Source organism: Botryllus schlosseri, chromosome 6 (genome assembly GCF_051294905.1).
Source record: "Botryllus schlosseri isolate E-star chromosome 6, Bs_hap1, whole genome shotgun sequence".
Lineage (NCBI taxonomy): Eukaryota > Metazoa > Chordata > Ascidiacea > Stolidobranchia > Styelidae > Botryllus > Botryllus schlosseri.
The window spans coordinates 15,382,749-15,409,601 of record NC_137241.1 but is presented as its reverse complement, the minus strand read 5'-3'; the positions used below and the strand labels follow the sequence as shown (position 1 = coordinate 15,409,601).

The 26,853-nt window shown below is 46.0% G+C and overlaps 2 protein-coding genes and 1 long non-coding RNA gene across 3 annotated transcripts in view; 2 read left to right on the top strand and 1 right to left on the bottom strand.

Annotated features, from left to right (window-relative positions):
* LOC145441134 (sprouty-related, EVH1 domain-containing protein 2-like) overlaps positions 1-16,881 on the top strand; it is a 98,780-nt gene extending 81,899 nt beyond the window's left edge. Inside the window, exons 2-9 of the mRNA XM_080318935.1 lie at positions 3,082-3,454; positions 4,619-4,781; positions 5,812-5,980; positions 10,678-10,718; positions 12,200-12,223; positions 12,991-13,218; positions 13,708-13,998; positions 14,528-16,881. Coding sequence (XP_080175061.1) covers positions 3,411-3,454; positions 4,619-4,781; positions 5,812-5,980; positions 10,678-10,718; positions 12,200-12,223; positions 12,991-13,218; positions 13,708-13,998; positions 14,528-15,592 — 2,025 coding nt within the window. The 5' untranslated portion in view covers positions 3,082-3,410 and the 3' untranslated portion in view covers positions 15,593-16,881. The remainder of the gene's footprint in view (positions 1-3,081; positions 3,455-4,618; positions 4,782-5,811; positions 5,981-10,677; positions 10,719-12,199; positions 12,224-12,990; positions 13,219-13,707; positions 13,999-14,527) is intronic.
* On the top strand, positions 5,987-10,377 carry LOC145441145 (uncharacterized). The gene is made up of 2 exons (XR_013915750.1): positions 5,987-6,309; positions 6,846-10,377. It is a non-coding gene; the product is annotated as an uncharacterized LOC145441145 (long non-coding RNA).
* A 782-nt stretch (positions 16,882-17,663) lies between the features above and the next one.
* Positions 17,664-24,872, bottom strand: LOC145441142 (uncharacterized). Its single transcript, XM_080318943.1, has 4 exons — positions 24,090-24,872; positions 23,868-24,024; positions 19,467-19,577; positions 17,664-17,969 (listed from the first exon to the last, which is right to left on the bottom strand). Exons 1-4 carry the CDS (start codon positions 24,273-24,275, stop codon positions 17,803-17,805), a joined length of 621 nt encoding a protein of 206 aa, XP_080175069.1. The 5' UTR covers positions 24,276-24,872; the 3' UTR covers positions 17,664-17,802.
* Positions 24,873-26,853: the final 1,981 nt, after the last annotated feature.

The window sequence follows — 26,853 nt, the reverse complement described above, 5'->3', positions numbered from 1 at the left end:
GTACTTAGTGTTGGTTTTAATCAATGTATGCTGTGTTCACACATGCCGTCAGGAAGTGTACCGCCGATAAGAGGCTCGCTACATCCTGTGGATGCGCGTTATTTGATTAATACGAATTTCAAGTGTTGCGAGCAAGGTACGATCAAGTTATGAAGTGATATGAGACTTCCAATGCCATTCCTTGCCATCGCGCTGGCGCAGAGTGACAACGCTTTTTTTACCTCAAACACGGGAAGGATGTGCAGAATTAACTGTGAAGCATGATTCCTTTCGCGTCGCGTCCTTGTTTTTGATGGGAGGGTTTATGAGTAAGTGCGTATCTAATAGCCGTTTACCGGTCCGTTCGGGTGCGCTGAACCCTCTTGAAAAGCGTAAAGCCATAAAGCGGCACGTTTCAGATATTTTTTTCCTGAATCCTTCCCAGGTTTATCATTTCGGACGGTGCGCAGTAAAAGCGCAGCCACCATTTTACGATCCGGGCACCCTGTGTTATTACGCGCTAATTCATCTATTAAAAACTGTGGATGTTCATAACGCGCGGCCGACGCAGGAAGTTGACTTCTAATTAAATCCAAGTACATATCATTATTGCGCTCTGTTGAAATATTTCAACGCGCGTTACGCGGCCGTGCCTGGAAGTGTTGGGCGTAACGGATTATATTATCTAGTCCGCAGTTGCGATTCCGTTGTGTCCGTGTTGACTTGAAAAGATTTTACGATGCTATTGACACCGTCTCCATCCTCCCGTAGAGGAAATGGAGACGAGGCATCGTCACGGCGCCGTGATTTTCAATGATAAACTGACAGCGAGCGGCGTTCGCTCATGTAAAATCGAATGACAACTGGCAGGCTGTTAAGGAATGTCTGCCGTACATCCGGTCATTTGCGTTTATGAGTTGGACCATTTGATAGTGGATCGATGGAGTTTCGGGCTCGCTATTGCTGGAACACACGCGGCTTGTTGACCGATGTTTGTTCCGTCGATTCCATTACTGAGTACACCTCGCCGCGATGAGTATGAAAGGGTGTTTGGTGACATCATTAACTTCATTTCCTGTGTACGCAATTTGTGGGTATAATATACCGGAAGGCACTCCTATTTATCAAATTGGCTTTAGCCGGTTTCAATAGGAACGGCCACGTATTTTTCTTCTCCGCACCGTCGATATCTATGTTTTATCGATTTCCGCGCTGCGCCATTGGCCGCGCTTTGCGAGCTGCCGACCATTGAGAAATACTCGGCCGAGTGACGCGAGGCCTCAATTTTATGAATGGATGGAAGAGCGTTCCATAATCCATAACCGCTTCCTGCGTTGAGGGAAGTGCCGCTGATAAAACACACCGCGCGACACCCGTTCGGCCTCGCTTGTCCCGTTTACGCGCTAGTTTGGTATGCGATTGCGAAATCCGCTGTCGGATGTGTGTTCTGCGTCACATCCTGGCCCGTTTGTGAAAGACTTTCCCTATCGAGGTATGCCTTGCAAGTCCTTTCCTAATCGCGTCCGCGACGCCTGAAATGGATGGTGTTTAATTTTGCGCGGTCGAAAATAATGTTGGCGATGGCGTGTAGTGGCTATGTGGGGAACGAGCGTACGTGTATAAAATTTCGAAAGGCTTCCGCCGTGTAATGTTTGCGCGGCGTCGTTATTGTAACACGCGAGCCTCCAACTTTTGACTTTGGTATCGGCACTAATCTGATCGATCGATATTATCGCTAACCGTCGGAAACCTAAACCGGAACTCGATATTCGATTCTGTGACAATCTGTTTACGGCATTGGAAATACCTTGTGCAGCGCGAGTAGCGCCGTTGTGTTGTCTGAATGATTAATATCTCGCGGAAATATTTCAGAGAGCGACTTTGACTCAGCGCGCGTCGGCCATTTTCTCGCTTTTTTATGAATGGGTGACGGCGGTAAAGAAGCTCGCTTATTTTAAGGTCTGTTTTGTTCTACCCTCAACGGGTTTTTTGTACTGCGACTTTAAAAAGTTATTCTCTGTCCATTTCCGATTCTTCGATTTGACGCGGCTTGTTCGACCGTCCGCAGTCTGCTCTCTTCCGCGCGCAGAGTATTGAAGAAAATTTATATCAGTTGTTGATAACTCGGACTGCGAGCGGGCCCTTCTCTCTCGCGTGTCGAGTCCCGCACTGCCATCGTGAGAAAGCCCTGCGCAAGGTTTGTGGAAATAGCACGGTACGTGATTCCGTGAACGCTTTCGTTCTACTTGACAAGGAAGAATTTAATCGGCACCGCTGGCTCGGCGAATGCTTTGCGGTTTGAAATCGGGATCGTCTGTCCTTGCGACTTTGCCTTCTCGACAGATGCGGGCGTAGATTTCGTTGCCCTCTGCGGCGCGAGTTTGGATTGCAGCAGCGCGCGCGGAATTCTACCGGCGGGCGAGGTTTAGACCGAGGATTGGCGTCGCTATAATGCGCGACCTTGTAAATGTCGGAGCGGATGCGAGGTGTATACCTTTGAGCGATCGAGCACGGCAAAAATGCGCGATATGGTTTCGCGCCCGAGGCGTTGTTTTATTCTTGCTTCCGAAAACACGACGATAATGCCCACCAATTACGACTTTAGGAAGTGGTGCTAAAGCAATTTGACGTTTATATCCGCTCTACGTGCAGTATTACCGCAGCTTTGAGATAGCTATGAATTTAATGCTGCGCGCGATATTTTGGGATCGATGGACTGTATGTCTATTGAATGTTAGTAGGAAACAGTATTTGTGGCAATGCCAGACAGGGCCTTTGAACTCTGATTTAACTCCGCTGTGTGCACGGAAGATTTCAATCATCTTCGTCAGAATGCAGGGGGAGTATCGTAGTGATTTTACCTAGTCGGCGTGGGCCAGTTGATGAATGGATTTATTTCTGATGGCGAATATATAATCGTGTTCGTGAATTACGGTTTAGTCACGCGGATATCTTTTAGTGCAATGTAGTCAGATAGCTGTATCAGTGTCGACGCATAAATCAGCGGTCGTGATACTGCTCTTAAAATTGTAAGGCGCCAGTTCTGCTCACCGCCGTACGCTTTCGCCAGATGCGTCTTGACTAATATTGTATGAATTCTAGCCGTTGCAGACTTCCTTAGTGTAAAATAGGTGGGAGTATCGCTCAGCGAAGGCGGCTCTCTGGATTATAAACTACACGCAACGAGGATTACAAGACCATTTGGAAACATATCTGGAATTACCGCTCGGCGCAGTGTTCCTTCCGGTTCCATCCATCTCCCCCGCTACGGATCATTAATATTTATGAGACCTTTCGGGAGAAAGGAATTCCTAATATCATCACGCTGAAGCGCACTTCAAGAGTTCTCTCCAAGCCACACACCGGAAATCGTCATCGAATCAGACACTATTCCGTCCTCACCGCCGTGCCATGCATCTGCGCTCTGCGACATGGACTACAAAAAAGATCATGACATGTTCCGCATCGAATGGAAGTAAGTATCGCCTCGCGTGTGTGTTTTTACGCTGTTTTTCCGTATCGATGTTTATGACTTGCGCGAGTGCGAAATGGCTTGTCATTTCCGACGCGGGTTGCCATCTTATCTGACGGAATGGCTATGAATCAACTTGTTAATGACCTGGTATCGGCACGCCGACGCCAGTCGAAAGGCACCGAATGGATTGCGATCGGATGTAAATATGGATTGTCGAGCCGCGTATAAGATTAGGTGAAGTACGCTCTCTCCCGATGTCGAGTGGGGAAGCCAGTCAACGCACACCGGACGCCTTTGTGGAGGCCTGCGATATACTGGCGATAACGCAACCTCGGATGTATTGCCGAGCTGTGACGCGGCCGCGGTGATACACCGGGTTATCCAAAACCGACTTACCAGCCTTCCCTTCACGCCATCTTGATTTCTGGCGATTTGCGGACGAATATCAACTTGAAACGACAAGCGAATGGTCCCGTAAGCATTCACAATGAACTGAGTCCCTACGGTGGAAGCTACTCGCTCGGAGACCGTGCCGCTATCGGTTTACATATCGGATTGCGAGCAATTTCCGCTTATCGGACGCTTCTTGTGCTGAGATATACTGTTACATCTCGCCGCGCGAAGCGAATGCCCGTCCGGTGAATGTGTGCTGGTTTGAATCATCTTCACCGCTACGGCCCGCTTCGCTTGCTGGCTTTTTTTCTAGCGATTTTTTCAAGATTCGGATTAGACACAATGAACAACTCTGTGTTGCGCCGGGTCGGACGCCGATTGCCCGAGGGTGCAATGTCACAGTGGAAATATAAACAGCTTAGACGCCGTGTGGCGACACGATTACATTTCTTTCGCCGTCACGGTCTCTCCGTCCAGATTTTGGGATGGGCCTCGCATTTTTCGGCGGCTCGCGCGAATGCAATCAAGTCCGTCGCCTGAAAACGCCGGGTTCTTTCTAAGAACGAATATTAGACTGGGTAGCGCTCGCATGCGACCGAGCGAGGGATTTTTCGGCGTAAACAAACAGAGGAATTTCTCGCGTGACAAGGTCCAGACCTTAGCAACTCGAAACCTGTATTTACTCTTATCCGATGTCGCCGCGCGAATGTTGCGCGATTCGATTTCGATGATTCCGAAGGGTTTTAACGCGGCGTGTTCTTGATTTTACAGCGATAGACCCGTCGTCAGGGTTTTGGGGATTGTCATGACCCGGGACGACACGTTGGGCGGGTGGGTTCACTACGCGAACGGGGGCCAGAGCAAGATCGGCATCTACGAGAGCATGGACAAGCGAAGATACCGCATCTACGGCTGGCGGATGAGTGACAAGAAGGTAATCCCGCGTCGCTAAGCATCTCCTGGTCTGGATTTCATTTGTGCTTTTTCATGCCCGCTGACTCTGTGAGCCGGCGAAAGATCTCGTTTTCGCTCGAGCAAATCGAGGTCACGCAAAGCAGGAAACTAGCCCGGGGTAGTCATCTCCAAACTATTTTCGTATCCTTCTTAAAACACCTTGTATTCGCCGTGCTTACATCCGCGTTGTCAATTAAAGTGGCGATCGCTCACTCGTCGGAGATTTCGGAGCACGCATGCCGCGAATTACACGCTGTCGCGTTAACCGGCCAACGAATGTTGACGCCGCGATATCTCGTGTTCCCGACGTTTCGGAATTCATTAATCAATTTTATTAATTTAAAACATCTCGAACCCACACCAATCTGATTGGGCGGTTTAGTATTCCCGACGCAGTAATTTACTGAGCAATTTTCCGAGTGGACTCGTACTATCGGCGTGCGGGCGTTGTCAGTGTATTACGCGCGCGCGTCCGCACCGAGTAAACGTTACAGCGGATTACTCGCGTGTGTTATTAGAAATTTCCTGTTTAGCGGTGAATCGACTGCTAGTCATGTCGTATCCAGCCGTAATAACACGCCGGGCGGCGCTGAAATCGCGCAAAACACGGCCTGCGTGCCGCTTGCTGCCATCCGTTCGTGTGGTGATATCAGCTGTCGCTTATTATGCGCGGCAACCTCGGCTGGTCGAGTTGAACACGTTGAATCGGAGTCGGTATTATCTCCAGCGTACCGGATGGGAGATTATGAAAATTCCTTAATCTCCGCTGTTTTGGAAATAACTCGACTGCTACACGCCGAGATTACGGCAGATTACCGGAATTTACAGTAGCGATGATTAACGCGCCTGTACTAGCTTCGTTTCCGTTTTAATCATCCTATATGATGCGATAACCGCCATCTCCCCCGGGGGGGCCTTAGCGGGAAAGAGAGATTGCTGAATTCTTTCGCGCGCAGCCGCCCGTATTCCGCCTAAGATTCGCGAGACTGATTCACACACTTTTCGCGCAGGTAACCCTCGACTGTCTCATCCAACGCAACATGGTCTTCCACGAAACCATCGGGACTTTTCACCATTGGCAAGTGGGCGATCACAAAATGGGGCTGACTTTTTACACGCCGGCGGAAGCGCGCTCTTTTAACAGGGGCGTGCGGTTCGCGTTGGAACAGTTGTCGAGAAGTAAGTACACGGTTACACGCTGCTACGCGAACAATGAAACATTATTATGCTCTGTGGAGAGTAACATTACTCAAAACATCCGCTTCTTATTATATTGGCGTATGATTTCTAAATACCGTCGTGGTTATTGTCGTTCCTCGTCGCGGTCTTTGAAGTCGGTGTCATTTGGCGCGGCCGGAATTGTCGACGTGATAAAGCGAAACCGCGTACGCCGTAACGTCCGCTTCGGCGTAATTGGCCGGATATTTGCGATGGTATCTATCGCCTGCGATTTTCCGATGCCGGGCGCAGGTTTGCTTTTGTTGTCGGCGTTGATACGATCGCGAGTCGTTGACTCGCGCTTAGGGCTGGGCACAATGACTCGAGTACTCGAATCTGAATCGAGTATTAATTTTAATGATTCGAGTCGAGTAGTAAAATACGATTTTTTCGAGTACTGAAATTATACGCTCCGCGCCACTGAAAGTTGATTTATCAACGAGGAGTTTATCAACGATCAACGAGTTTATGCTAATTTCACTTTTGAAGCCTTGAAACCTTGATTGGCCGTATCGTAGCATGCGAAACATGAAGTACAAAGCTACCAACGTTACTGGAAATAGCACATTTCCGAGGTCATGATCATCCCACAATATTGTCACCAAGTGCAATGAAATCGGTATAGTCGAAAAAATAGCAAAGTATCCTTAATATGATGAATAACAGGCATTATATTCTATGTGGTCGCTTAAAAGGTACATATTTGAACTTTGAGAAATAATATTCTGCTATGACGTCATAATGAGTGATACTCGATTACTCGACTCGACTCGAAGCATTTTACGTGATTCAGAATCGAATCACTCAGGTACTCGATTTTGCCCAGCCCTACTCGCGCTAATCAGTTGAACACGGACAAACTGCTAGATTTTAAAAGTGCGCTGCAACCGGAACAACTTACTTTTCAAAACTCAACACTAACTACGTTGAGAAATCCGCGACTCGCTAAAACACGACTAACAAATTAAATTGCGAAACAACTCGTTAATTTGTATTTGATCATAATAGGGACGGGTCTCGACCCCCATAACCCACCCCCTTGGCCACGCCACTGTCAGCATTAATGGCTCTGAGCTAGCAATAACTGCAAACACGTCACCGAACCAAACTACACGTTTTTTATAGTTGTTCGACAACTATTTTTTAATGCGCAACTAGAACTACACACTTCGAAAATTTACAACTAGAACTACTCAAAAAACAGTAGTTAGTTGACCGTCAATTAACTAGATTGGTATTTTGTGCAAATCTGTAATTAGGACATTCGTCACTGGCCCGGATGCGTGCTTTATAATCACCCCGTTGTTCATGACGACACCGCAGCGCGCGGACGGCTGCCGAATCGACTGGGTCTCGAAGCTATATCTTGTGCAAACTCGCCAAACAGAGATATGTTGGTTTACGAGGGCAGCGCATAGAAAAGGCTAAGTCAACATCCGCTGGCGAAGTAAAATCCTAAGTAAATGTTAGCACACCGTCGTTTCCTAACCATTAGTCCTTTGAGACGCGGGCTTGTTGGGTTGACGCGAACCAGTTGTTTAGTCGCCGCGCTGTGAATGGCGATATTCCGGCGAGTTTCGTAACGCGTCGACGGGACGTTGCACGGCGGCGGTAATACCGAAGGAATTTTATGATACCCTCCATTAAATGCCATCCGCCCGCTAAACCGTACCGGATACCAGGTGCATAACAACGGACACGCGTACACGTCACAGCGCGCGCTATCTCACCGCTTCCGCTACTCCTCCGCGCGCAGCTGTCAACACCGTCTGCGCAGCGTCGTTGAGGCAGCGGACTGCTTTTCCCCTTGTCAAAGACATCGCGAATTAGCGACCATAACATGTTGTCCTGCTGGTTCGTCGTAAATGTGCAGAACTCGAAAACTCGGTTGGGTTGATGAATTCTTCCTCAACGCGCGCTTTTTACGGCTCGAAAACCCTGACGGTTACCAGAGCATTCGATACTGGAAATGTAATATCTGATTATTATGAAAATAATGCATAAATATTGTATTAGTGAGTTCGTAAATGAATGTTTCACATTATATGAGCTTGTATTTTGGTAATATGGTAGGGTAGTTCGTGAGTTCGACATTTGGGGAATTAGTGTTAGAAATGCAATAACTAATATTTTGACTGCGATAATTTTTGTATTAATATATTTGAAAACGAATGTAATAGGGCACTTCGTGAATTTGGCATTGCATGCGTAAATATTGTAGTTATATATTCGAAAGTTAATGTTTGATTAATCATGAGCGTGATTTGCGATATACGCCACTTGGTGAATGGGGATGTATGTGTTAATGAAGTCTGGTTTGGCTTAGGGTAGGGTAAGTTAGGATTATAATTGGGTGACTCCAAGTCCCGAATTAACTAGTAACCGGTGAAGCACTGCCTATAGCGGAGACAGGATGTCTTGTCGTGAGCGCGTGTTTGCTTATACTAGGGAAGTACATCGGTAACTTCGGATGATTACATCAAAAAGAATTAAAACGTCCATGCCGCACAGTCATATCCGCAATGGCACTGTATTATCCCCACTGTATGACCTCATTGTCAGTGGTCGCGGAATTTGTTCTGTGCGTTGTGAAGACTTTTTCTTCTGTGTCGAACGGTATGTTGACGCGCCGTTGCGCGGAACCGAGATTACTCGATCGCGATGTGACGCTGGCGACTTACACAATAAACTTGATGGTATAATCACGCGGAGCGGAAGTGAGAGCGAGTGAAAATGGGCTTGCGCGGTTTATGTAATTATAAAATCGGAAATGTGCTCGATACGCGATTTGCTTGTGTGGATATTGTGTTTATGTTTAACGAACGCCGCTTCCGTGAATATGCTTGAATAGGCTGTCAATACTTGTGCTGTGCTGGTTACCCAAGTGCTTACGATTTTAGACTCCTACCGCTTCTACCTGACGGCTTCGTATTCTTTTTGGTAATACTAGTCCTAGAATACCCGTTTTATTTACTTACTTGGAAATCGCTGCACTTACCGACACTATTTGAGTGCTTATGATCTTTCTCTATGTCTACTTCTGGGTGAACTGTTTTCGTGTTTTTTTAGGAGGTGATTACTGATTAGTCATAGAGTACTAGTTTTTTTACTTGCTTTGAAATCGCAATCGCTACTTTTACTTCTAGCTGAGCACCAATGATGAGTACTTCGACCACCTTTGTTATTGTGATATCGCGTGATTAGAAGGGCAATACGTTGTCTCCCGAGTTTTCGCGTCCGCAACGTAGGTTTACCTGCGGTTAGTGGAACTATTGAACTTCCGAAATAGCGCCGAGAAATTTGTTTTTGCCAGCCCGGCCATGTTGTCGCTAGTGGCCCCGCTCCGGCGTCTTGCCCGCGCGTAATCTTGGCGACGCCTGGCCGCGCTGCGGCTACTCGTGTCGGGTCATACAGCGGAGCATTGCGGCTTGAATATAAAGAAACCTTGTCGAATTGATATCCCTCTCCCAAGGAGAATGTGGCGTTGAATGAAGCGTTCACATGGTATCTGCCGTTGCGATGTCTAGGGGCATTTCCGCAATTCAGTCGGCGATTGGCAGTTCGCGCATGCTATTCCCTTGTCAATACGGCCTTCGAGTCTTCGTCGGCTGTTATGGCAGTTTCGCGGTGGCCTCGAAAGCGGGGCGTTCACTTCCGACTTTGCGCGACGCCTGTGGTCGTTGAAATGAAGCGATTATATCGGGACGGATGGCGATATTGTTTGGTCACAGAGCCGGCGTTTGTTGGTCATCGGCGCGCGTCGTCCACTGCTGCTGCTTTTGGTGTGCGTTCGCGTTATAATCAATGATTCCGCGCGGTTCAAATTTGACTTCCGAATTAAAGCCAGCATTGTCTCGATAACGTAATAATGAATCTTCTAAATATAGATCGCCTTATTTGTATCCGTTTGGTGTAAATTAGTGTGATTACGTCGACCGGATAGCGATCATTACAATCGAAATGTTGTTCCTCGGCCAAATCCGAATGGCGTTTTAGCTATATTCCGGCTAAAGGCTGTAACATCGACTCGCCGAAGAAATGGCGTCGCCATGCTTCGGATGTCGTTACTTGTGACCTTGCCGATTCTACGGCGCGAGAGAATATATTCGCTTGTCGCGCGTATCTGAAAAACTGTTCAACGGGACCGGAAACGACACTGGGAAATTTAAAAGGAGTGACAGCGAGCGCGAGCGCTCTCTCTCGTTCTCTCAATGGAATTTCGGCGTTGAACGCCGCGCGAACCTAAACGAAATCCCGTACCTCGATTTTGCCAGAGGGTTACGTATGTAGGTTTCGCGTTGTCGCACGCATTACAGCGCTTAACGGCGGATGTCTGCTTTTATTTGCAGAACGCGTTCGACACAACTTGATTACAGCTTCGCGGAATACCGCAAACGTTATTTTTCCGTAGGCTGGCTTCGCCATTATGTAGCGTATGCGTGCGTTCCCGGGCCTGTGTTTATTTGAATTCCATTTCCGCCCTTTCATCCGCCTCGAAACGACGGGATTCCGCGTAAATGTAGGCATGTGCGGGCCGCGCGAACAATCGTATTCCCATCAACCTGTTTTTGTGAATAGGATATCGCGGCTAGCTTGCTACTCGCGGCCTTGTTAGCCTTTAGCCCGACCACGGCTTATCGATGGCTATTCTTTTTCAGTTCCCGACTATGCGAGCAGCAGTGCCAGCAGTATGTGCAGTAGGGTTGTTCAGATTTGAAAAATTGTCAGGAAACTTCGATGCTTGTGACCCAAATGAAGGTTTAGTACATAAAAACACTTTTATGAGCAATTTTGGTCATCTTCGTCGCGATCTTCTATCCCCGAAAACCCCCCGAAGATCCATGGGGCAATTCTCCTTACTACTGGATATGCAATGTTGACCACGTCACCGGTTTATAGCTTTTGTGAAGTTATCAGTTGAAAACGGCTGTGCAGAGATGATATATTGCAATAAAATAGCCATGATTTCAAAAATGTACTTAAATGCAGTCCCATTAAGGCCACATGCATAACGATTTCACACTGCACAAACTGTCTATCATGCTCATGGGAATCATGTATCGGTTGCACCATTGATATCGGCTTGTTTTGGATCCTACATTGAAGAAGCGCCGTTGAGTTGCAATTCGTCAACAAATACTGATATTCCCAGCTAGTTTTCAGCCATAAGATATTATTCAAAGGTATGTAATGTCAGTAATACTTTTCTCAACTTCAAATCATCTGTAAAATACCGAGTTATCTTATTTTATGGTAGACTGCAATTTAGTTGCAGAAGAAAGTCTGAAACAAAGCGGATATGGGTTTTGCGGACCAATCATGAACAAGATTCAGGTCTGTCCACTATTTGGTCTGATATTCTGGTCACTATTCGGAAGGATATTTATCCGAGTGTATTAGTCACTCCAAGTTACCGACTCTAGATGAGGTTCTACTACACCCGCCATATCTGAAAGAAAATCGCCCCGAAACTACCACAACGCAGGACTGTGTCCTTCTAACTGTTGAAGAGGTTGACAACGTATGGAATATGACAAGAATATCTATAAGGCAAGCGCTGAACATTGTGTTGATGCATTGTTTCAGGCATTCTTCTTCAACTAAATTGCAGTCTACCATAAAATAAGATAACTCGGTATTTTACAGATGATTTGAAGTTGAGAAAAGTATTACTGACATTACATACCTTTGAATAATATCTTATGGCTGAAAACTAGCTGGGAATATCAGTATTTGTTGACGAATTGCAACTCAACGGCGCTTCTTCAATGTACGATCCAAAACAAGCCGATGTCAATGGTGCAACCAATACATGATTCCCATGAGCATGATAGACAGGTTTTGCAGGGTGAAATCGTTACGCATGTGGCCTTAATGGGACTGCAGTTAAGTACAATTTTGAAATCATGGCTATTTTATTGCAATATATCATCTCTACACGGTCGTTTTCAACTGATAACGTCACAAAAGCAATAAACCGGTGACGTGGTCAACATTGCATATCCAGTAGTAAGGAGAATTGCCCCGTGGATCTTTGGGGGGCTTTCGGGGATAGAAGATCACGACGAAGATGACCAGAATTGGTTATAAAAGTGTTTTTATGTACTAAACCTTCATTTGGGTCACAAGCATCGAAGTTTCCTGACAATTTTTCAAATCTGAACAACCCTAATGTGCAGTCGGGCGTCAGACGAGCATCATTCGGTGAGTTTTTTTTATAGCCTGTATTTTTCTCTCTGCGAGATTAGGCATCGGCTAAATATAGCGTGCGTCCGAATGCCGTTTGCTGGGCGACTGGGGAAAGACAGACAGCGGAAAGATCACAATCGAATACTGTTACATAGGACACTACAGGTTGAGGCGGACGATAGATTGAGAGACACGTAGTTGAACTTGCCACACTTAAGCATGTGACTTGTATGCTCGAGTGTGGCATTCTCATAAATTTAGTGTTTCTTGAACAGATAAAAATAAAGAACCGCTCATTAGGATTGTGAATGTTATGGGGTGCGCTATTTGGACTTGACTGCCGGCTGAGTGAGCAGCGATTTAGTCGTGGGATTGGTGCGGTCGTCCAAAGCCATTGTGTGCTAATATTAGACCGCAGATCAGCTCTGTCTGGTGAAACAGTGCACAGCGCTGTGGTAAGATCTGTAATTTGATCAGTGGTGGTCAAAGCAGTTGTTGTTAGTAGAAGTAACTCGTGAATTGAAGTAGAAGCAGCAATTTTGGAGCGAGTGTAAAAATAGGTGTTCTGGGCCAGTGGGCCTAGTTTTGCCTAAAAACTGAAAACTGTCATGTAGACTTGAACTACTCTGATGTTGTTGATGTTGTGACACTCTTGTAAGCAGTACTTGGGTACTTGAATTTGAACTGCTGAAACCTGAATTTTGAAACCCACCGCTGAAGCGTGGGTCCGCAGGAGAGCGCTGCGGTTGCACGATTTCAATTTATTTTGCGTTCTATTTCAGTCTTGCACTTCGCCAGCGTCGTCGACGGGGTCTTCTTCGCCATGCGAGAACGGGTCGTTTTCGGCGCGTCGCACACCCCTGGACACCCACAAGAAACACTCGACGTCGTCCGCTTCTTCCACGTCGTCGTCCAGACGCGGCACGCGCCGGGGGGTCTCGCCCGGACCGAAGCCTGGCAGGCCCGTGCGCACTGTTCACAACTCGAGTTCATCCAGTACCTCAATCAAGGTGACTTTTTAACGACATGACTAACGAAGTGAATGATGAATAAAACAGTAAAAGAAAAACAAAGTACGCCACTTCTACTTTTACGGAGTACTCGAGTGGTTGTGTTTGTAGATTGCGTTACTTCTATTTATGCTTATTCTTTTTGGAAAATTGCTTACTTCTAGTTACTTGATGTTTAGAAATTAGTTTTAGCATCACCTTTCGTAGCAAAATTCTTATGAGAACCGAGTGAAATTGTTTCTGTATCGCGGTAATTTGAAGATACGTCTTTCAGTTGCGAATGGAGTCTCCTTCGACGAACTGTTCAAACTTCAAAGTAGCCTATGCCACCTCTCGACCAAATAACTTTTTGATTATTATTCGAGCCTTCAGTTTCTGCTTCCACTTTACTTAGTTTTGACAAGTCTCGGCCCGGTAATGGCTTCATGTCATTGAGTAGCAATTTTCGGCCACGAATCTACGCTGACTGTATTTATGCCCTCTGTTTAGAATCGATCTCTGACGCGGCAGCCTGTCGTCTCGTCGACCGCGCCCACGCTGTCGCTGTTGTCGTCGGCGTCGCCGCGGTATTGCGACACGCCGTCCTCTTGCGACTTGGGGCAGTCGCACTTTCGGTGGCCCTTGCCGCAGCAGCAGGGGTACCAGGCGAATCTCACCTTTCTCAATCGTCACCTGCACCAAGACGGGTCCTCGTACGAGGCGTCGTCGTTTACGTTGCCGACGCATGCGCAAACGGGTGCCTGCCGTGAAGGGGACGTAGTGGCGTTGCCCAAACCGCAGGTAAGATTCTAGGACAGTGTTTTTTAACCTTTTAGAGCTCGTACACTCTGATTTTCCTGAAAATCTCTCGTTTAATGGCCGACGGAAGTAAATATAATTGTAATAAGCGGAATTTATGACCGGCGTGTTGAATGCATGCGTTAAAATCAGTCTTATAATCAGTGTTGCAATGACAGGAATCGTGACTTGACTCTATTCACTGCCCTCAAAGGACCTAACTTGACTAGGACTCGACGTAGGAGAAATATGAACTGATTGACGACTTAGAGTCATATTTTCAATCAATCTGCTTTTTTGCAAAGCGTTAACAACCTGTCAGTCATACCAAGAAACTCGATTCCGGTTCCATTCACCTTTTCTATATCGTTATATTTCAATCGTCTGTGCTTCACCTCTCCTTTGCGCTGTATTTTTGAGCAATAAGTAGGAAAATCGGTGATGTTGAGTGAAAAAATAGCTTGGCACCCCTTGTTAAGAACCCGTGTTCTAGGAAGTGTAGATTAAAAACAAAAAACTCAATCGTTTTTAGATGCCCGTGCCCGATAACACCGAGCCGGACGCGGCGAAAACGCCAGAATCTGGCTCACTAAGCGGCGACCGGCCCGTGGAAACGCAACCTAGTCGAGCGCGCGGGCGCGACGATCGTCGTGTCCAGCCGGCCCACGGTCGTCAGAGAAGCCAGCACCACCACCACCAGCGATCGCGCCACACCAAGACCCCGCACCTGGACGACCTCGAAAGGCGCAGAGACCTGAAACCGACCGAGCCCAACTCGTACGTGTTTTTTTCGTCGTCCAAGCCCTCGCAGAGGCTGGACCGGGGTACCGCGTCGGAAATGACGGCGGCCCTGACCACGATACGGTCTGGTAATTACAAGCCGCTGGCTCTCATCGATCAGTACCACCCTATTTTATCGACGAGACGTGGATGCCCGCCTTATCAACCACCCCAAAGCGGGACGTTGTCCATCATGGCGTCTAACGACACGTCAGCGTTTTACAGCCGTTCGGACATGTACTACACGTCGCACATTGACTCGATTAAGTACGACGCTATCCGATGCGAGCCCGGGAACAGTTTACTGTCCAGCCCTAAGAAATCGAGGCATAAGGCGGACTACGGTAGCGCCGATGACGGTGGCGGGTCATGCTGCTGCCCGCGTCTGAGCGCCAAGCGAAAACCGCGTAAACACAAGGACGACCTGGCCGAGCGGTCCCGGTGCCGGCACTGCCAGGAGGTGTTTAACCACGAGCGAAACAGGCCCGGGTCTTGTCGCGAGGCGCCGGACCCGTGTCTTAGGAATATCGACCGCGCCACGTGCATGTGCTGCGTGCACTCGGTGTTTTACCACTGCTGCCGGGACGACGAGGGGGACTATGATGCGGACCCTTGTTCGTGCGGGCGGGGCAACTCGGCCCGGCGATGGGCCGCGCTGGCGGCGCTGAGTCTTATATGTCCGTGCTTGTGCTTGTACCCACCGTTAAAAGCGTGCCACGGGTGCGGTGTGGCGTGCCGGGCTTGCGGCGGGCGGCACGAGGCGCAGTTTTCCGCGGGGCGTAACGATGGCTCGAAGCAAAAGCGCGGCAGGCGGTGATCGGCCTGGGCCGGGACGCGTGTTAACCGTGGACCCCACAGGAACGGTGGAAGCCAACTGATATCTTGCCGAGCGAGTGGCCGCGGGCCTGTGTATGTTTGAAATCGCCGCTATCGGCACCAAAGTGACACTTTCCGGGTAAAGTTCGTGTGGGTATGTGGGGCGTAGCCAGGAGGAGGCAGATAATCGGAGTATGTACCACGTGACGGTGACTGCTTCCCGTATTTTGGAGGGACTAGAAATATTTTCACCTCCTTCCCCCCTCCCTCTGGCTAAATGCTGCTGTGGATGTTAGAGCTTGGACTGTAGTCTTCCTACTCGAAATGTCTTTCGCATATTCGACCCGGCGATCGCCGAGGTTTTGAATAGATGCATTCGTGATATTCGCCCCTCCCCCCGGGCTGCTCGCATCACGATCAGTCTTTCGATACCACTGTCGCAAATAATCTCAGCGAAGACTTTGTGAAGCGCACCTGGGTATGTCATCAAGCTCCCTACGTCAGCGCGGGCACGGCCTACTTGCGTGCTTTGCATGGCCGGAGGACAGCGAGTGGCCTGTGTGGTAGCCTACTCGACGCTACGCAGAGGGAACGCGTTTATGGATTCTTGAAGCTGGATGGTACAAGATTACTTGCTTCTTTTGTTTTTCTAAATAAAATGAAGAAAAGGTGTTTTTGCGTTTCTCTTTGTGCGATAACTTTTCATCTGCTTTACTCTTATCACCATAATACAGTGTAAAGTATCGTCGTGCTTTTTTCCTGCATCAGACATCGGCACCCGCTCCCTTTCAGGTCCCGATCGAGATTTGATCCTTACCATTAAACAACCGGACTATTTTTTAACTTATACAAGAGCATCGATTTAATTAAACTTATATTTTTTTGTTTTATTGCATCTCAATTTTTCCGATTATTTATTGCTGCGCCTTTTTGAAATGTGTAACGATTGTCAGCGGGCTCTGGCGCGCGACAAGTCCGTCGCCGCGACCTTACTGCGTGAAATTCGGCGGTCAGGTGCAATTTCGCTGAATTTACGACCGGAGATGCTTCACGATTTAACAGCATCTCGCCTAATCGCTAAATTATTGCGTGCGACCCCGACACGGACGGACCTTGCCGGGGTTGTATGCGAACCGTTCGCTATTTTACGACCTCATCTTTAAACGAGGCTATAGTTTCAGACGTAATTCTCGATTTCTTCTCAAAGTTCTCTTCCTTACCTTAGTCTTTATACACCCGATGTGTGAATGAATTTCATTTCGAAAAATAAATGAACACTGCACATTGCAACTGTCCCGTGCATTCCTCGTGTTTACGTTGCAGTGGAATAGTAGGTCGGAACCGTGATGCAGCTAGGAGGAAGTTTTGGAACGTTAGGCTTACGGCGCTAATCGCGTGTTGACGGGCCAGGAAGGATGTGACGCTGTTCGTCCATCACGTTCAATCATCGAGCTATCGAGAGCGGAGTTGCAGAGAAGGGTCTGCGCGAAGCGTGATGGGCGGCTGCAATCCGCACACTGGAACGCTTGACGCGTGCGTATCTCCACGGCAATTAATTCCTTGCTGATGCCGGAAGCGGAAGAGTACCGTTTATCGAATCCGGCAGTTGAAACTTACAAGCTACGATTCCGTCCCAACTTCAAATAGCGCCTTACACCCTGCATTCTCACAGCTCTGGAAAATGTCATTACGCTTCTCAATCGTGCTTCAGATTATCCCACAGATGTGAAATTGCGACTACTAGTCCCTATAATGTAGTTCAATACTTCTATACGATTGGGAATACGGGAGACGTCGCTGCGAGTTACAACTACCGACTTGGAAATCACGACTGCGACATATTTTTTCAAATTGATATAGTTGCGACCCCCCCCCCCTACATTCCCGCCATGCAAACATCGCATTTAGGGAAAACCTATAGGCTACCTACATACGGCGTGGACACTGGACACGTACGAACGACGGTAGGCAAGCTATGTTTATCGAAAGTTAGCAACATTCACATTTCGGAATTCATCAGCAATTCAGCATATGTAGGCTACTAACCATCGCTTCAGTCTACCGCAAGAAAGTTGTAGAGTAAGTATAATATATTTATCCAATGACAGAAGATAAAATATACGCGTATATACCAGCGGCCCAGTTGGTGCGCCACAAAATCCCGAAATTCCAAGTTACCAACGTATACATATTTTCAGTTGAAAGAATTCGTCACGCAATACTGTTTCTCTCATAGCACATTGTTGAGTTAATCAATGAAGTTTTGTCGTGAGAAAGATCGACAGTAGATAGTTCATCTTCGAACGGAGTCAATTGTTCTGTTCCCCATTTGAGGATATGATCCACAATTTCCTGCAGCACTTCACGCATGACAGTTGCTATGGAAAAAATACACAGAAAAGTTTCCGCATCGCACTCTGATCTCAATCTGCATAGCCAAAGCTTTAAAGTAGGCTATATTTCGACAAAAAGACGACAGTAGGCTATATTCGATATATATCATAGGGTTACCATATTTTGGAATCGGGAAAGGAGGACACTTTCAAAATTTTCAGACTTAGAATACTGGAGTAAAATCTGGAAAAATGGTAGATTTTCCACGACATTGTGGTTGGTAGACTAAAAAAACGTCACTTTCGTTCGAACCACGAATTTCCTATTTAGTGTCATTTATGCCCATTTTCACTCGAATGTATCCACTATCTTACCTCTAAAAGCTGTAAAGGAGGACGAATTGCCAAAACGGAGGACATTAGGCGTCATCGGAGGAAGTTTTCAAAAACATGAAAAAGGAGGACAAATCCTAAATGAGGATGTATGGTAACCCTATATATCAGTGGTCGGGAACCTATGGCTCTTTTGGGAATAAAATATGGCTCTTTGCCGAATATTTATTTTTGTACTGAATTGATCAATATTGCAGCGATTTGTTGGTAAAGTTTCATCACGGCCGGAATAATTATTCTCGTGACAGTATAAACATGTCTTTGAGAGGTAAAGACAATGCCGTCTTCATGTTTAAGGGCTCATCCCTCCTCTTTTCAAAATCATAAAATTCAAGTTGCTGTCACGCCGGCGGTCAATATCACTCGCGAATTCTATGTACTCGACATCTTGAATTGTGCGACACGTTGATTAATCAAAGAGCATGGCAGACATGATGACGCCGATTTCAGAACGCAGTTTTCAAATACACAACACATTGTCTTCCTGATCTACGGCGCGAAATAAACTGCCGTGGACGTAACATTCACAATTACAAAATCGAATTACAAACAACGCCATAGATATCCACGTTCTTGATTAGTAAGTAGCTCTGTAGTACCGGCGATAAAATGTATGCGTGCAGCGCAATGTTGTGTTACCGCCGGAAACCTTGACAATCGAGAAGTCGAGAATTATTTCAATTTTCGGAATCAGTGTGACAGTTACATTCGATAAATATCAGTTATAATAAATTCTAAGGTACTTACGACGAATTGCGTTATCAATGGTGAGGCTTGGCCCGTCTGTGCCTTACCTCTCGTTTCGAGCTTTATTTCCGTACAATACATACCCGTTTTACAAAGAAAATATGACGCACACGTGGAATCCCATGTAGTGAGTTCGAATTACTGCTACCATGACGTGACGAATTTTCAATGGTGACGTAACAGTTCATTGGCATGTATGGCTCTTTGGGAGTTGAGATGGAAAAAATAGGGTCAATATGGCTCTTCGGACAAAAAAGGTTCCGGACCACTGCTATATATCATGCCTATACTTCTTCTGGGTGCTATTATTTGTTTATAACTATTTGGCAAGAGCGTTTATAGCTGAATAGCGAACACCGATAGCTGGAGAATCATATCCAACCAAATGAAGTCGGGACTAACCTTGTTGACAATCCGCGTAAACATGTTTTGTATAATTACCAATAGCCGTTGTAAAGACATCTTCGGCAACGTTCCCGCCATGCTCGACAGGCAGTGGAAAAACAGTTATTTCTGTAAAAGTTCAACTTTGCTATTCAGTTAGTCAGGCTATGTGTGTGTGTGTGTCCATCGGAACACATACGCAATCACACATTTGTTCAAATAACACACAGCGTTTCCTACAGCCTAGGGACGGGCTGGTGTGCTTTGTGCAGTGCGGCCTACCGGCCGCGGGTCAGATACAAATTTGTTGTCAGTCGATAATATCATAAAAGTCATATTTTTCAGTTGGTTCTGTTGCAAAAGCGCATTGGCAGTAACGAGTAACGGAAAAATTGCTCACCCGTTCGCTGATCTCATAAAATTTCGTGTGGCGGTTCTATACAACCGGTGCGAAAGCTGGTGTATCCGACCATGGCATGTGAAATGGGTGTCTATTAGGGATGGTGTGAACGTGAAGTTCACGTTCGCGTTCTGTGTGCGAACCTCCGAAACTTAGAGGTTCACGTTCACAAACGAACCTTGGTAGGTTCTGCACTGTGAACCTTTTACATATATTACAATTTTCACTTCATAACATCTTCGGTTGAAATTTATTGCATTTCAACTGCGGGCCACTATGCATGGCGCTGGCAGCGTGGCAAATCTACACTAAACAAGTATGCAACTTGAGAGTCTCAAACCGAGCGAGATAGTGTAATGGTTATGCGTCCGGCTTCTCGAGCGGTAGGTCGTGGGTTCGATCCCCGGCCGGGTCATACCAAAGACTCGAAAAATGGTATCCGCAGCTATCCTGCTAGGCGCTCAGCAATCACGGATAGCATGGAGGAGAAAAAAAAACGGGGCGCAGACTAGATGACCTCATGGGGCCGTATCGCAACTCCGTCGCCAAAGCATCTCGATGGTGCAGGCGAGAAAGAATATCATATCTCTCTCTCTCTCTCTTGCTTTGTTACAAAAGTTTGCTCGAAATATCCTGCTTTCGGTTTGTGAATATTTATAGTGACTCTTTGCCACGAGCTTGACCCGCAATCACACAACATCAAGAGCGAAATACACTACATGTATACAGGGCCGTAACAGCACTTCGTCAGCCCCCCCCCCCCAAAAAAAAACTTGGGTCTTGGGCCCCCCATAGGGTTATAGCCCGAACTTCTGATCCCCCTTCGGCGATACTCTGTTTACCGCTATTTATCATATTCGTTAGGAGTTTGTTCAGTGAATCAGCTTTTGTCGCCTAAGTGCGCGAAATTTCTAGAATTCATGATTGAATCGGTCAGTATGATCGGGAATTGTATATATATTGTTATCAATTTTTATCTTCTCTCTGCTCACGTAATCAGATTTGCCGGTAGAGCTGAGTGAGGTGTGTTTGAAAAGGTAGGACCACTCAATAATAATTAAACATCTTCGGGCGTATACCCGTTGGCAGGAACGAAGCAGCACCTCGTCAGCCCCCCACAAACGTGGGTCTTGGGCTCGCATAGGGTGATGAAACGACCCCTCCATCACGTTGTTCGCGTTTGTCACGAAATCATCTGTACTGTATCGTGAGTCAGCGCGAGGCGCGAAAATTTTTGATAATTTATGATAAAATCGGTCAATCAGATCGGCGATTGCATATATATTAAGCTATCAATTTATTGTCCTCTGCACTCACGTAATTAGATTTACCGGTAGAGCTGAGTGAAGTGTCTTGAAAACGGAAGGGCCCCTAAATAATAATTAAACATCTTCGGGCGGGCGGACCCGTTGATATGACTTCGTTAGGCCTACATGATGTTATTTCGTGACTTCCAGTCTGCTATATCAAAAAATATAGAATCGCCCAAACGTATAGGCTTCTAAACTAAGAGACGCACACGATTTCAAATTGGTATTTCTTCACTGGCATAAAAATTTTCCCAGCGGGATGGTATTTGTCTTGTGAGGTTCAGATTGCAAAGACAGGAACATTCGGCGCCAGTCATTTAGGCGCCTATGGACAATTAAACTTATATGTATTTTCTATATATAACGAAGTCTTCGGTCAGCATAAGGGCATAGGCCTTCTCGGCCAAGGGTTTCTCGCTGCCGATTGTTCTGGCACACTTCTTGGAGTCGCATGTTATATGGCCTAAAACTTGATTGTATGTCTTGGTGGGTCGTGGCGCGGTAATAGCCCAATACCCAATAATAAAGATAAATGGCTACTTGAATTCGCGCGCAGCGCGAAAAATAATTGTAAAAATTGCATAAATTTTCAAAAAATACTCTATGATTTATGCTAATTCACGAAATAATTTTGGGCCCCCTTCGAGCTCGCCCCCCCCAATTGGGGGGTTTGGGGTGCGGCAGTTACGGTGCTGCATGTATAGGTAGTCAGCGAATGATGCATATCGTTGTCTGATGTATAAAATCTTGCATGCGCACTTGCGCAGTTGCGCACGGGGTCAATCTTGATTTCATAAGTTTATTGTATCATAAAAACGAAATCCGTGCGATTGCGGTGTTGGCTACTGCTGTATAACTTGGTAATGGGGTAATATCGGTAGCAAGTATCGAAACCCGTTACCCACTCTGCTAATATCAACGTAGCAATAGTCAGACGCCGAATACTTTGTCCGGTTTGGCCTAGACCGCTAAGGCGTAAGCATATATTCCCTTGCAAGTCCTCGTCGAAATTGTTGGCAAAGCGACGGAAGATATTGATTTTATGGGAATAATATATCATTTGATTGTCCAAGTTGATACATTTGGCGACGTTTAAAACTTCAATATGCACCTCAGCACTGTGGCCCGAGTCGTCGCTAGGTATCGTGTACTGTACACAAAGGCTATCACTTCACTGAAATGTAGGCTTTGGACTTTGCAATATGACGTCACGCGACATCATCAGGTTCACGTTCGCGTTCGTACGAACCTGAACCTTTCATAGGCTCACACGATCCCCAGTGTCTATCGACACTGTTTAACCTAGCTTTGACTGGAACATGTGAGCTGATGACAAAAATAACTAAAATCAGTGAGGTATTAATATGTGTCTTTCTACGTACGTACGTGAACATTGAACGTTTTTGACGAAATTCATTCCGTACAACGCTATTTGCCTCAAGGTATTGTACTGTTGCAGTTGTCAGGATTTTGTTGTTTAAATCACTGCTTTTCAATCGTTATCCACGGCGTATGACATACTTGAAGGTACCGACCTTTATAGATATACAAGACGTCATATTTTGTGATACGATTGTTGATATACAATGTTCTTTCAACTTCTCTACTAGTTGCTGACGATTACCCCTGACGAGTGTCAGCCGAAAATATTCGGTTCATTTCAATATGAATACACTATTCAATTGTATATACAAGGTTGTTCAAAAATAACTTTTTTCCGCATTCCAGCCATTCACTGATTAAATTGTCAGGCTACCCTAAAAAAAACGCTGCACACCACATTTGGTTCAATTCTAACAAGTATGAGACTCCGCAGATAAAATTAATATGTTTGATTTATTAGGGCAAATTGAAATAAAAAAATTTTCACAATTTTTCTGTCAACCCCATTAAATTGTTGAGCTGTCTTTGAAGACCATGCAAAACAAATTCGACTCAATTCCAACTAGTAAAAGCGGAGTCATTTGAGTTTTTTGTTGATAATTCTCGGATTATGCTTGATTGGTGGATACCAATACACTATATTTAACCAAAATTCTCAAAAAAGTGGACATATGGGCGTCCTCCGAGGACACTTTCAAAAAAGAGGACAAATCCTCTTGAAGAGGACGTATGGTAACTCTGATCACTAGGGCTGGACACAATGATTCGAGTACTCAAATCTGAATCGAGTATTAATTTTAATGATTCGAGTCGAGTAGAAAAAGACGATTTTTTCGAGTACTGAGCATACGCTCCTCGCAACTGAAAGTTAATTTACTAACGAGAATTATAGTTTTGATACTATTTTTCACTGAACAAGCCTTGAAATCTTGATTGGCCGTGTGTCGCAGCATACGAGATAGTACAAAGCAACGAACGTTACTGGAAATAACACGTTTCCAAAGTCATGATCATCCCACAAAATTGTCAGAAGTGCAATGAAATTGGTATGGCCGAAAAAATACCAAAGTATCTTTAACATGACAGATAACAGGCATTAGATTCTTTCTGGTGACAAAAAGGTACATATTTGAACTTTGACATAGTATAATCTGGTGTGACATCATAATGAGTGATACTCGAATGCTCAGCTCGACTCGAAGTGTAATACGTGATTCAGAATCGAATCACTCAAGTACTCGATTTTGCCCAGCCCTACTAATCACTAGAGAAAGCCGAGCAAGGCAACTGAAAGTTAGTTAGAATCAACGTGATATGAGAGCTTACCTCTGTATAATTGCCCGTGCGACAAAGGTTCGCTGATATTAAACTCAGGCGGAGGCTGTAAAGAACTTCGAAAAAATAGGATGAAGTTGGCCTTGTGATAGTAGATCGGAGCTGGCACATGGTGCAAATCTTTCAATATTGCGCGGACGAATTCCAACTAAAAGAGAGTTGGGATTGTACGGTATTAATCAATAACAGCACTACAGCTGTCTACTGTCGTACTCGAATGTTGGCGGAACCGAACATTTTCGTTTCCACGAGCATAACATCAGGTGATGGCTTCTCGACCTGGAACGCCGGCTCGTCATTAGCTAACGCCTCACAAAACTTGCAAATTGTATCTTCATCCTCTCGTCTGCCGTACGTGACGATTCTAAATACTCTGGGACGTGGCTTTCGAAACGGCATCGCGATGCTTCAGCGCGCCACTATTGGGACAGGGTATATTTATCGGCAGCTTACAGCAGTAAACGGCGCGCACAGTCGACTGATTTTGTTGTGCGCACTGCAAGAATTGCATATAGCAATAGAACCAGCGCGGTGCCGGGCGTGATGCAGATAAGACGACTACTATGCGTCCCGCTATGACACGCCAGATATAGTATACGCTGATACGAACCGAATGTATAATCCGGGGACCAGAACAAAGCACTTGAAAATGTCATTAGTGCGAAACATGACAAACGCCCAGTCAATGCTACTATATGCGCTCTATTATTCTACCAAGTACCAACAACGGATATGGGAAGAACGGAATGCTAATAGAATCCATAATTCCGCATAAACTACCGAATACTCGATCACAATCACATAACACTACTGACGAACGCGACAGCACAAGTCGATATCCAAACTCAAAACTAAAGAATCAAACGTTCATGAATATCATTGAATACCATTATTACCATATCTCACTCTTCATCGATACTCAAGTCTAGTGTTAAAGATCCGGTAATTTTGTTCGCGGTAGGCAACACTCCTGTCTCGTAAACACTCAGCGGGTGGCAATGTATTGTGGCGGTTCGGTAGCAGACATCTTGTATGTAAATTAATCGGCATGTCCTCGGACAGGAATCCTTTCTCAAATTTAACCAATTCGCACTATTCGAAAATATGAATTTAGGTGTTGGCTGCCAATCAGGATGCCTGAGACATGTATTTCCAGCGATATCCGAGATAATATTATTGAATTGAGGGTGAGAATCAGTGTAGGGATGACTCGAGTCACAATTTTCGTACGACTAGACTTGAGTCACTTCGCAAAAAATGACTTGACTCTGCGTATCATAAATGTGGATTGACTCGTGACTCGGAGCAAAATGTTCGAGTCAATTTCAATTTCAATTCCAAGTGATCGGTGTCGAAAAAATCGATGTTGCATATGTTCGGTGTTCGCGAAACGCTGGTGTAGCCTGTGAGAACAACCGTGATCGAATCATTCAATGATAGGGCATTTTACTGAGCCTCAATTGCTCTCTCACAAATAAATTGATCGCAAAAGAAGTGATCAGAGCATGCAGCAGGGGTGGGCAACTACTCCAGTCGGCGGGTCGGATACAGGAAAATTAAGTACTTGGCGGGCCGGATTGCTGAATCGATACATTATTCCCCCATTTATCCACATATACAAGGTGTAAATCGTATTTAATGAATCTATTTTAACGACAGCAATGTCATTTTAAAGCCATTTCTCGCCGATAATGACGAATGCAATGTGGATTGAGAACAGCATTGTCATACAGGCGCCGCCATGTCTGCTTCTCTCTGATCAATCAACACACGGTGCAATCACTAATTAAGATTTCAAGGCGTTCGATAAGCCCGCGGTACCCCAAATTTACCAAGATATCCATTCATTAGGGCTGAGTGGGTGATGAGATAGGGTCGTTGTTCAACTGTGTGGCCTATTTTTATCTCGATATTGAATTCATGCGGACCGCGGCTTCTATACGACATTTGAAAAGTTGCCCGCGTCCCATTTTGAGTTGGCGACCCCTGACCGTGTCTTACAAAAGCCTAGAAGTGTGCCGTGCTACAAGTCGGCGGCTACGGATTCAAAAATAAGAAATATCGGTCTGGTGTAAATGACCATTGTAGTCGACAAACACCATGATTACCACAAACAATATTAGGGTTGAGTACATCGTAAATGCTGATAATGCCAGTCTTCCCGCTTCGACGAACTTACGCGTAAGCTTCACTCTCGCACGCTCCGCAATGCGCTTACATCTATAGAATAACATACAGCCACTAAAATTTGACGTAGTAAGCAAGTAGCGGGGAATCTCGGCAGACTGTAGCCGCGGGCCACATTATCATATAAGACGCAAAGTCGTATGTTGCCTGCCCCTGGCTTACAGCTTACGTTGTCGTCAACTAGTACAGTGCTCTACAACATTTTGCGGCACACCCTTTTAACGTTTACTCGAAACTCGTACACCCTTGACCACATACACCAGTGATTCCTAAGCGCGGCCCTGAGGGCCGCATGCGGCCCCCAGCTAGCCTTCTTGCGGCCCCCCAAAAATATTAGGAAATCGAGTTATGGCAAAAAATTAAATTTATATTAATAAAATACACTAGCTTGGCTTGGAGTCTGGAGTTTTTAATTAAGATTGCAGGAAAGTCGTGAGTAAACTGTTCTCGTTACGACCAGTTGAACGAGCAGTAGCTATAGATATAGGTAAAGACCGGACTGTAACTGCCACACGCCAAACCCCCAATGAAGGGTGGGGGGCGAGCTCGAACGGGGCTCAAAATTATTTTGTGAATTAGCATAAATTATAGAGTTTTCTTAGGAAAATTTATGCATCTTTTTCAATTTTGCTGTAGGCGTGATTTTATGCTGCCAAATATCTTGATTTTTGGGAACTCATCCCCAAGTAAAAATGCGCAAGATTTATGGAAATGGGCACCGGGCATATCGGCGTTAGCCTTTACCGCGCGACGACGCACAACGCAAGAAAACCTTGGCCGAACAGGACTG

Coding starts and splice junctions, on each gene's coding strand:
- LOC145441142 (XM_080318943.1), bottom strand. CDS start 24,275: ATGCCGTTTCGAAAGCCACGTCCCAGAGTATTTAGAATCGTCACGTAC. Junction 24,025..24,089: donor TCGGTTCCGCCAACATTCGA/GTACGACAGTAG, acceptor ACTCTCTTTTAG/TTGGAATTCGTCCGCGCAAT. Junction 19,578..23,867: donor GCACGGGCAATTATACAGAG/GTAAGCTCTCAT, acceptor GAACTTTTACAG/AAATAACTGTTTTTCCACTG.